The sequence below is a fragment of the Primulina huaijiensis genome, chromosome 13, assembly GCF_012295235.1.
Source record: "Primulina huaijiensis isolate GDHJ02 chromosome 13, ASM1229523v2, whole genome shotgun sequence".
Taxonomy (NCBI): domain Eukaryota; kingdom Viridiplantae; phylum Streptophyta; class Magnoliopsida; order Lamiales; family Gesneriaceae; genus Primulina; species Primulina huaijiensis.
This window is the reverse complement of record NC_133318.1, coordinates 15174964-15186862: the sequence shown is the minus strand read 5'-3', so window position 1 is coordinate 15186862 and position 11899 is coordinate 15174964. Positions and strand designations below refer to the sequence as shown.

At 31.8% G+C, this 11899-nt stretch overlaps 2 protein-coding genes across 2 annotated transcripts; both read left to right on the top strand.

Moving 5' to 3' along the window:
- Positions 1 to 224: 224 nt before the first annotated feature.
- Positions 225 to 1139, top strand: LOC140991254 (uncharacterized). Its single transcript, XM_073461189.1, has one exon. The coding sequence runs from the start codon at positions 225 to 227 to the stop codon at positions 1137 to 1139; it is 915 nt and encodes a 304-aa protein (XP_073317290.1).
- A 5427-nt stretch (positions 1140 to 6566) lies between these two features.
- On the top strand, positions 6567 to 9930 carry LOC140991737 (uncharacterized). The gene is made up of 4 exons (XM_073461863.1): positions 6567 to 6794; positions 7065 to 7901; positions 8237 to 8668; positions 9478 to 9930. The coding sequence occupies exons 2-4, from the start codon at positions 7070 to 7072 to the stop codon at positions 9657 to 9659; spliced, it is 1446 nt and encodes a 481-aa protein (XP_073317964.1). The 5' UTR covers positions 6567 to 6794; positions 7065 to 7069; the 3' UTR covers positions 9660 to 9930.
- Positions 9931 to 11899: the final 1969 nt, after the last annotated feature.

Here is an 11899-nt window from a genome sequence, read left to right as displayed (position 1 = left end):
TTAAGGACATTTTGGCTATCCCTCTCTCCCAATCTCAAAAAGAGGACTTCCGGTTTTGGGCATACGATCCGAAGGGTAAATATTCAGTCCGTGATGGTAATAAAGCGGCGATTGGCTTCTTTGATTTTCCTCCTTCGAGCTCGGGTAATCACTCCATTGAATGGTGGCGCTTTATTTGGTCTCTTAGTATTCCTCCGAAGGTTCGTATTTTTTGGTGGCGGGTTATGCATAACATTATCCCGACGGAGCAGAATTTAAGGGCACATCATGTCCCGGTTCTTGGAGAATGTCCATTATGTCGCCAACCTTGTGATTCTACTGTCCATGCTCTTTTCACTTGCCCGGTTATTAAGCGCTGCTGGAAAGGAACGTATTATTGGCCGATTCTAAAGTTATCATGTCATCTGGATGTGATAGATATTTCCCTTTGGATGAAAGAAAAGCTGAGTATTCATGAATTTGAGGCATTTGTGATGCGTGCTTGGGCAATTTGGAGTGAGAGACTTCGTATCACTCACATCCACGAAGATTGTCATTCTGCTATCAATATAGAGTGGTGTGACAGTCTTCTTCACGACTTCCAGGAATCTCGTCGAGCTTTGAGGATTTCTCCTGCCCGTAACCCATTGTGTCCTCCGATAGCCTGGATGACCCCGCCTATGCACTCTCTCCGGATGGATGTTGACGCATGTTATAATGAGCACACGCATAGATATTCAATTGACGGTGTAATCCGTAATCATGAGGGACAACCGGTACTATTTTTTGGAAACAAAATCGAGAAGCCCTCATCTGTCTTGTATGCTGAGCTTCTCGCTATATTAAAAAGGCTCAACATGTCCAGAACACATAATCTCCGGCTTCATTATATCTCATCGGACTCTCTTCTCGCCGTGCAAGCAGTCTTGGGGGAAGAAGAGAACCTCAGTTATGCCGGGGCCCTAGCACTAGATATCAGACGACTTCTGGCTCTTCATGGAAGTCCCACTCTTGGTCATGCTCGGTGTTCTACGAATTGTGCTGCTCACGCCATTGCATCTTTTGCTTCTTCGTCTCATTCCCCTTTTGTTTGGGAGTGTGGTTCTTTTCCTTTTTGGTTGATTGATCTTGTAATAAAAGACATTTTCCGTTCTCAATAAATTACAAGAGTTTTCATCGTCAAAAAAAATATATTAAATTTTTTATGTATGTACGTGTTTAATTTAGTTAAAAAAAATACCAATACTAATTTTTTGTCCAAAATGAAGGACTAAATCGGGGCACTTGAAAAATGAGGGACTAAATTGGGAAATGCAATAAGATGAAGTACTAAATAAGTTTGCAATTAACGTAAGAAGTAAATCAGGAAAAATTACGTGAAATGAAAGACTGAGTGTGAGGAAATGAATCCCCAAATAAGAAAGATAATAGTGTCAAACTTACAAATATTGGAACTACTATAAATATATTTTTATTATAGATGATTATTTTATTTAATTAAATTTGAAAGATTTATAATCAAGATAAATATGACAAGATGATATATGTAAATATTTGTATGTTGTAATCTTCCTCTATAAATAGGAATATTATGTTCAATGAAAATTGCACCTAGTATTGGCTCATTCTTTTTTTTTTTTTTATGAATTCTCTATATTCATCTCTCTTTTTTTATGGTTTATAACACGTTATCAACACGATGTTGTAAACAACTGAGAATGAACATATTTCTCATTCTATTGATGTTATTGGAATGTCACAACGTGTTATCAATACTCAATTTTATGAGATATTTATTATTGCTATAGAAGTAGAACAATTATAATTATTGATATATTTGTGCCTACGAAATATCATGATGTTGATGGCTCTAAAGTAGCAAAACATGGTTTATATTGAGAATATAAAGAGATTCGTGACTATGATTTACTATATTGAGAATATAAAGAAATTTATGATAAATATATAATGTATGGTTTCATATATTGAGAAACTGAAGATTTTCATGGCTTATATCTATTNATATTGAGACTACAATGTTTGAAATAAAATATATGGCAGTGAGAGAACAACGACATCAATCGAAAAAAATTAATTGTAAACCCAATGAATTGATATCATCGTCTATATTAAATATCAACGATTATGGTAGTTTATGCACGATCATGGCAGTGAATTGAGCTTTGAACATTCACATATTTCTCATCCATTGTCACCGATTTTCAATTTCATGTTTCATTGCATGTTATTCTTTTGTTAACTAATATGCTTATATTATGTTTTTTTAAGCTATCATGCATCCGCATATATAATTCTTCTGATAAATTCTTAAATCATAGCATAATCATGTGAATCTGAGTAATTATCTATATTTTGTTTTATTTTAAACTAATGTTATTTTATATGGAAATTAATATTTATTTATTGATGAATATTATAAGATTTGAAAACAAAGACAAATCACATTAAGGAAATATTGATTTCCTCAATTTTTAATTGTGGATATAATTTTGACTAGTCTCGAAATTATTTGATTAAAATTGTTTTTATTTTAAAGCGCTAATAAATGATAAAATATTATATTACATTTTGTTTTTTTTATATGTTTTATAAATGTAGGAACAAAAAATCTAATGTGGAATGACATTCATGAAAGACCGAATGTCGTTATTTAAGGTAAAATATCTACTTGATACATGTAAGAATTTAAAAATGTATGTAGAATTTGAAAATGTACGTTCAATTTCTCATGTTCAATTTGTCAATTTCAATATCATAGTTATAATATTTTGTTTATTCAAAGAGAAATAAAGGAAGAAAATTATTCAAAATTGTCTAATTGATGTGATCCATTCTATAAGATGAATGTGATAGTGCTAATGAACACAATTGATATCAAATAAGAATATATTATCTCAAATGAGATATGAATTATAAATTTGGCACAAAATATTGAGATATACATCAAGCCCGATATAAAGTTTTTGGAAGCTGATGATGTCTACCCAAATTATATTTTCATCGTATGTTGATATGAATGTATTAAGGATCTAGAAGATCGTTTGATTGAAGATGAAAAAAAGATGATATGCTTGATACAATAGAATAATGATAAGCATTGACGTACATGGATTTGTTAATCCAATGCCAATATTAATTTGATATAAATAGTATATGACAAATCAATAGTTCTAGAAGAGCTAATATTCTCCAAAAGTATCATCGATACAAATATTTTCAGAGTTTAGCATAATCGATTGTGTTGAACATTCAAATTATATAAATAGTTAACAAACTATTGATAGTGCACAAAGATGTTAATGATGAAGCCAATAGTTCCTGGATCGATAGATATGAAGATTTTTTAATCAAATATCCAAAAAATTTTATGAATTTTTATCTATGGCTTATCAAATTAGATAACATTATGATAAGCTCAAGTTGGCAGAAATTCTTGTATTATCTGGAATGAATAAATAATGTGGTCCCATAATTGCAACTTGATGTTTGCAAAAATACGTTTTGAGAAAAATTTCTAGAATATATAATCAAGACAAGCTTGATTAACAAGAAAGAATATGAATATCAATTTTATGATTATAAATATGTTGGTTTAATTGATATATTATGCCTCTCATCCCATCAATTATTGAAACCATTGATTTTGATAATGAATGTATCATATTTTGAGAAATATGAAATATATGTTGTATATATTATGACAACTGATAATGTGTAATATGCGACAATGCACTAGAGTAAATCTCTTGAAGAGATTGTAAATATGTTGGAAATAATTTGAATCTTATGATCAAATATTTTGAGCAATGAGATTTTATGATGTAATTTCTTATTTATTATTATTGTAAAACAATATTTCTAACATTGAAGTGGAGTAAATAGAAGTTAAAAGAATATTTTTGAGACCGATCCCAACGTAATATAAATTGAACATGAAGTTTCAAGTTTAAATGTCAAAATATGTTATTTGATCTTGTGTATAAGATCAATTATACTATTTAACTTCGTTAATGTTCTAGTTGAATAATGTATCAACTTGTATTAAGCGACGAAGAAACTCTTTAAAGAAAATGAGTGAATATCTCAATGTCAAAATAATAATTAAGTCTAGTCGTTATGAAAGATTTTGATGTTCTGCAGGACATATCTTATATTATTTGTAAGTAAACATAAAAGATGACAAAACCATGATCGACCAAATATTTTAATGAATCAAATTTGGATGGTGTTATTCATGAAAAATGACAAGTATATTAAAATATGAGATTTCACATATTATTTGGGATCAAAATGATATAATTATTAATGTGTTTTTGCTATAATGTAAAATAATGATTATCTGAAAATATAATTTGTAGTGATTTCGATAAAAATGATTGACAAATGACATGTGAAATATGACACACTATAGCTCAGAATTTCCAATCCAAAGTCGGTTATGAGAAAATATTTTCAATTGCCATGAATGAGTTAATTTGACAGTGATATGTATAGAAAATTCTCTTAGGATTTGAGGTGTTAAATGGATTTAGATTCAACGTCCTAAACTATTATTTCAATAGAACATGTCATTATACAAATTAAAATAATCATGATACATGTAATACTTTCATATTAGTTTTTTTTTTTGTTTAAGAGTTTACTAAAATGGACAAGTAATTGAAATATAAATTTGTGATAAAATATTTGGAAAAGACGAAATTCTGTCTACGATTATAAATTGAAGATTTTCTATAAGAATATATGTAAATAAGTTATAGTACAAAGAAAATGTATGAAAATACTTTTATAAGTTGCATCAATTTGTGGTTGTTTGACCAATTGATGCTCAAAGAATCTTTTTCGCCAATTTGAAATATGAAGAAAATAAAAGTCGGTTATGAGAAAATATTTTCAATTGCCATGGATGAGTTAATTTTACAGTGATATGTATAGAAAATTCTCTTAAGATTTGAGGTGTTAAATGTATTTAGATTCAACGTCCAAAACTATTATTTCAATATAACATGTCATTATACAAATTAAAATAATCATGATACATGTGATAATTTCATATTAGTTTTTTTTTTTTTTTGAAGAGTTTACTAAAATAGACAAGTAATTGAAATATAAATTTGCGATAAAATATTTGGAAAAGACGAAATTCTGTCTATGATTATAAATTGAAGATTTTCTAGAAGAATATATGTAAATAAGTTATAGTACAAAGAAAATGTACGAAAATACTTTTATAAATTGCATCAATTTGTGGTTGTTTGACCATTTGATGCTCAAAGAATCTTTTTCGCCAATTTGAAATATGAAGAAAATATATTTGGTCTTGAAGTAACATATATAGGAATTTATACGCCATCATGTATCACCAATTATACTAGTAATGTATATCTTCTCTCCAAAGAAGACAATTACAAACAGAAAGACACATGATTGGTTTTCTTTGCAATATGATACAGACTATTGATTTACGTAAAGAAATTATCAACAACCGAAAATAATATGACCGATCTTTTTACAAAATTATCACCTGCATCAACTTTTGGTAAATCAGTGTACAAGTTCGGAATACGAATAGTTGATGATTTCAAGTCATGCTTGCAATAGAAGGAGCAATCAAAGTTGTACTATTTTTTCTCATCTATTATTTTTCCAGCGTGAATTATCATGACAAGGTTTTTAATGAGGCAATTAACAATTAGCAAGAGATGTCGTACTATTTTTCTTTCACTAGGATTTTGTCCTATTGGGTTTTCCTAGCAAGGTTCTAACGAGGCACATCTATCGTTGAGAAGACTTACAAAGAATTTATGTATTGATATACTCTTTTTCTTTCGTTCGGATTTTTCCTAATGAATTTTACTGAAAAGGTTTTAACTATGCAGCATTGAGTTCCGATGAAGTTTCTAAACATCCATCTTACCAAATGGATATTTGATGAATCGGTTATTTGTGCAAATAATCATATAAGAGAGATTGTCATAAATATATTCTTATTGTAGATGATTATCTTATTTAGTTAGATTTGAAAGATTTACAATTAAGACTAGTGCACCAAAGCACGCGTTGTGTGCTTGTATAATATTTTTATAATTCATTTGGTTTATATTTAATGAGAATCAAAAAATAATTATAAGAAATAGTAAGAGATTACACTGCAATTTAGATATGTGAATTTAAAAAAATAAATAGAAGAAAGAAAGGAATTATAAAAAACTTAAATAGGAATCGAACCCACAACTTGATACCTAAGAAAGAAAAACTCTATCCACTGAACTACATATGACTAACATTAAAATTTTAACACTTTATTAATATATATAATTATTAAAACAGACCATGACACCAAAAATTATTTACTATAAATGTCTCAAACTTAATAATATAGTATATATAATATAAATAAATATGACAAGATAATATATGTAAAGATTTATATGTTGTAATCTTTCTCTATAAATAGTATGATTGTGTTCAATTTTTTGATAAATTATCTTTATTCATCTATCTTTATTTTATGATTTATAACAAAAGATGCAAATATTGGAACTTCTTTCATAAATCACCTTCTAGACCCATTTAATACATTTGGATTCCGATAGGTTACAAATTGACCCGAATGGTGTGGCCGCCGCCCTTACCAATCGCTGATAATTATCAGGAAAATAATCTCAGAGAGTACCGAAAAAGCAGGATCTTTCTTTATTTCTCATGCCATTGAATTGAAGACATGCATCCATACTTTCTCCTCATCTATCTACTTCTCGCCTCTCCTTGCTAGGGATTCTTCGGTTCCTCCTGTAAGATTCTTTTTTTTTTTTTTTAATAATATATATATGGTTTTGATTTGATTTACCTGTTTCTAGGCTTTTGTCAATTATCGTGTATTTTTTTTTTCTTTTTCAATGATTGATTTTGATTTGATTTACATGTTTCTAGGCTTTTTTCAATTCCCGTGTATTTGTTTCTTTTTCAATGATTTTACGTCCTTGTTTCGACGGACGGATGGACGGACAACTCTTCTGCGTTCCATTGGTGGGATATGAGATGGGATTCATTTTTCTTTGCAGGCGCCATGTCTGCAATTACAGCAATAGCTTTGGATAGACTCATAGAACCTGGAGCTGCAAAGTCCATGGCGCCAGCTAGAAATTCTCCTGATTCACAACTTGAAAGGCAGAAGAGTACTCCAATCTCGAGGCTGGACAGGGGAATTAATGCTCCTAGTTCAAAGCTTGAAAGGGGAGTCAGTGTTCCTCCGAATCCGAAGGGAGTTGAGGTTTCTTCTAGTGCTAAGCGAGATAGGGGAGTTTATACTCCTTACAATCCTAAGATCGATAAGAGAAGTTTTGAATCAACTACATCTGTTGCAGATAAAGAACACCATTGGACTCAAATCTCACCTGCACTTTACGCTACTCCTGCATCCACTCCTCTTCCCGATTCTCCATCTTCTTTCCCTCCATCACCTTACATCATCAATCACAAGCGACGGGGTCCAAGACTCTTGAAGAGTTACTCCGAGGATGATGTTGGAATGTGTGAAAGAGCCGATCATGGGAATGGGCACACTGCTGGAAAGAACATTGAAACTGCAGCGAAGGATTACAGCTTTGTTCATGGCGAGTTGATTGATCAAAAGAGTGATCATAACTTTGTATCTGCCTCATCTGGAGATACAGTGGGAAAATGTGGAAGCAACGACGAAACTAATGGTACAAATGTGATAAATGGTGTTATGAAGTGCCCGTCGTTTAATTTACAGCAGGATGGAGAGCTTGATGTTTTTGTCGATCCAAAGGAGTCGATGAGTGTTGAGAGCAATGCCGAAAGCGAGGGTAATGGTGGAGCGGAGTCGTTATTGAACTCTACCGCACCAATTGCAGAGTTCTATGATGCTTGGGAAGGTGCCTTACTTTTTTTTTTTTTTTTGAGGATCCTAATTTAATGGAAGTGCTTTCTTGTGTCTTTTAAATGTTGTTAAAACATAATCAAGTGGCTTGATTTCAATTTGACGATGCTGTGGTCTTTTATAGAGTAAGTATCATGATATCTGCTCTAATAAATAATTGCCTAAAAGAAAAGGAACTATGCGGCAGAGTGAGATATAGCCGCAGAATGGAGGATTGAGAGAAAGCAAACATTAATCTCATTTACTAGTCAATTATCAATCACTACATGTATCATGAGGTTAATATCTTAAATTCCTTTTTCAATGAATTAATTGCATCTCATCCCTCAGATTTATCGCCGGAGATTGGGCCTCAACTTCCGATGCGAAATATTGACAATGAATTGCATGAAACAAGATTGAATTTATTGATAGAGATGGAGAAGAGAAAGCAAGCGGAAGAAACTCTAAACAATATGAGAAATCATTGGCAGAGGATTTGTGAACGATTGATTCCTTTGGGGTTGACGCTACCAGCAGACCCAACTGCTTCGGCTGATGGTGACCAATCAGCTGATCCTGCAGCTGAGGTGTGCCAACAAGTGTATATTGCTCGGTTTATATCAAATTCAATTGGAAGGGGAATTGCAAAAGCTGAGGTAGAGATGGAGATGGAAGCTCAAATAAGGTTGAAGAACTCTGAGATTGCTCGTCTATGCGATAGACTTCATTATTATGAAACTGTGAACCAGGAGATGTCTCAAAGGAACCAAGAAGTTGTAGGTAAGTTATTGAAGCTTTTTTTCCCCTTTTTTTTCAGAATAAAAAGAGTATCTATTGTCCTATGTTGCTAAATACCCAAGTTTAATTGTGTGTATAAGGCCAATTATATTCAGAATATTATTTGGTAAGCCGTGAGATAGCTAATCAATGGGAGAGCAATATGTGTTTCATAAACTGGAATACGAGTTTTGAGGGAGATATAACAAAAGCGGTATAATATACCATGGATGTGATCAAGTTTCTTTTCCTTTTTTCCTTCTATCTTTGAGTTCTTTTTTATTTGCCTATGAAAAATGATATGATAGTGTGAGCTGTGGTTTTGTTCGATCAATACAATTTTTTTATTTAATGAACAGGTAATATATTTCAATGTATTTGACAAATTTGAAAACCCATTAAATTTCCCCCTTTCATATTGTTAGTTCTATACTTATTTGCTGCTGTACTCATAAAATGTGTGATCTGCTGTACTCATAAAATGATATCACACATTCTCTTCATGTTACAACAATCGTTTGGTGAGATGAGAAAATCTTAGGAAAATAAAAGGAAAAGAAGTCAAAAAATGGTTTCGTTTCCTTCTAACAGAACTTTTTAAATCTTTATTTTCTATTTGTACAAGTACATGCAAAAATTTTCCTAGTGACGTGTACTACGATAAAAGCTCATTTTGTATTTCTGATTAGTCAGCGTATTTTTATACGTGTATTTGACGCTTACTTCGGATGTTATTCTTCATTATTATGGCTTACCCTTTTGAATTGCTTTAGAGGGGACACTCTCATCTTATCCATCTTTATACCGTGTAGAAACAGCAAGACGACATAGGCAAAAGAGGAAGAGAAAACAGATATGGGTTTTTGGGTCTATTGCTGCAGCAATTACACTGGGTTCAGCTTTCATTGGGTGGTCTTACTTCCACACTGAAAAAGGATCATCTTCCTCGAGGAGCCAATCTCACATGCTTGAGGTTGACTGTAGCCCAAAATAGTGGTGATGTACCCTAGGGAAAGTCATAACATAGAAGGTAATAAAAATCAAGATGATAAAATTTTCCATCTTGTGTAAAGAAATACCATGATGGTATATCTTTTTTTGTGTATTTTATGATGTTTCATAAATCACATAGAAGCATTGAAACTGCCCACAACATCTCACACCATGATGGTATATTTTTTTGTGTATTTTATGATGTTTCATAGATCACATAGAAGCATTGAAACTCCCCGCCTTGCAATTGTTTGTTTGTTTGATTGAGTTCATGCTAGGATAAGGGTAAAATTTTAATGCAAAAAAGTCCCAATTGATTTGGACATGTGGGATTCACTAGTATTCTAGCATCTCATCAATATGTTAGTTCAAGACTCTCAGGATACGTTTGGACATTCTTCTGTTCCCGGAGTAAATAGTAATGTGTTACACTTTCTTGAATTCCCTTTCCACTGCATCATAGTACAAACCAAACTCCATCTAAAATATAAAAAAATGTATATTTTATCCATATGAAAATTAAGTAGTCGTCTCAGGTCGTCGCACGATTTACTCTTATTAAAATGATTTTCTGAGCATGGACCCATGTTATAGCTAAATAACCTACGTTTGCCCGACATCGAGTAGAGATTTTCCCCCTTCGAACAAGATTCCATGATTTCTTGCTCGAAAATTCTATGGGTTTTTGCTCAATCTTTTGTGGACCTAGAAAATTTATATTATGATTGATATATTATAGATAAATAAAAGGGTATCCGTACATTCGACATAATATTGTTCAAAAATTAGTTTCATAGCCTCAACACGAGTGCTTAGTTAAAAAAATTCATTAGCAAGGATAAATTGTGCAAATTTTATACAAAGTCGAGGATTGAGACTCCTATTTAATTTTCATAGGGTGAATTATGAATTTTTGATATTTCAATTGAGGTTTTGGTGCAAAAACTCACTCTTTAGACATGCGGTCTTGGTATATTCATATGAGTAAGTATATTGTGAGACAGTCTCACTAATTTTTATCTGTGAGACGGGTCAATCCTACCGATATTCACAACAAAAAGTAATAATTTTAGCATAAAAAGTAATATTTTTTCATGGATGACCCAAATAAGAGATTCGACCCACGAAATTAATCCGTGAGACCGTCTCACTAGAGTTTTTGTATATTCATATATCCATCTATTCTATATACTAGCATTTTAACAAACACGAGTGTTTAAAATAGTAGTTATTAAACATGATAATTTTTGTTATTTTCAATTTAATATTTTCATGTAAGCTACATGGATAAAGTTCTTAAATATATTATAGTACCATATGATCCACAAGTCATGTTGATAATGAAATTCATTAGATGTGTAATGTATATTTTAAACTCGTTCCTAGTCAATTAAGCCACTTAAAATAAGGATGAAGTTCGCTCGAGCTCGAGTTCGAGCTCGAGACTTGGTCCATTGAGGGTCACACAAGTGTTGAATTTGATGATTAAGTTTGATGGATATCAAACATATAGTTTATAAATGGATTTCGTATTTAGAAGTTGTAGAAGTTAGCTTGACTGCTAATTATGCGAGAAGAGTGCAACTGCTTAATTAGTGAAGGAGTTCTAAAATAGGTGGCTAACAAAAATGAATCAATGAAAATTTTGTTCTTCGAAATTTTCACTTTGCATCATAATAACGAGTTTTTTTTTTACCTTTGCCACATCGGCGATCTTTGATCGTCAATCGAGATTATGATAAAATCCGAATCATGAATTGTTAGATTAATTAAACTTGGAGTTTCACGGTCAAACATGGATGAGTGGGTTTCTAATAATCAAATCACACAAGGAGAGTTTTAGAAAGTTCTAAAATCTCATTGATAGATAAAAACTCATCTAATACTATCAAATCTTGTCAAAAGTCGATAAGGTAAATATGAGAGATTTGACAAGTGAGAGACTCCTACTTCTAGAAGGATCATGTACATTTGAGAGACATTAAATATATGTTATCAATAGTTGATAACACACAACACAATGAAGATTGTAGATTTTCTCTCTTCTCTCTCCTCTCCAAAAACTCGACCACCACCACCTTGCTAAGGTATCCACAGCCGAGAACCTCTCTTCCATTGCCGTGTGGCGTTGCTGCTTAGGCCTCACCGACGCCAGCCGGATTCCTGCGTCTTCCCGTTGTTGATTCTGAACGAAAAACTTGTTCTATATTTTCTAGCACTAATTAGAAAAGGAACACGATA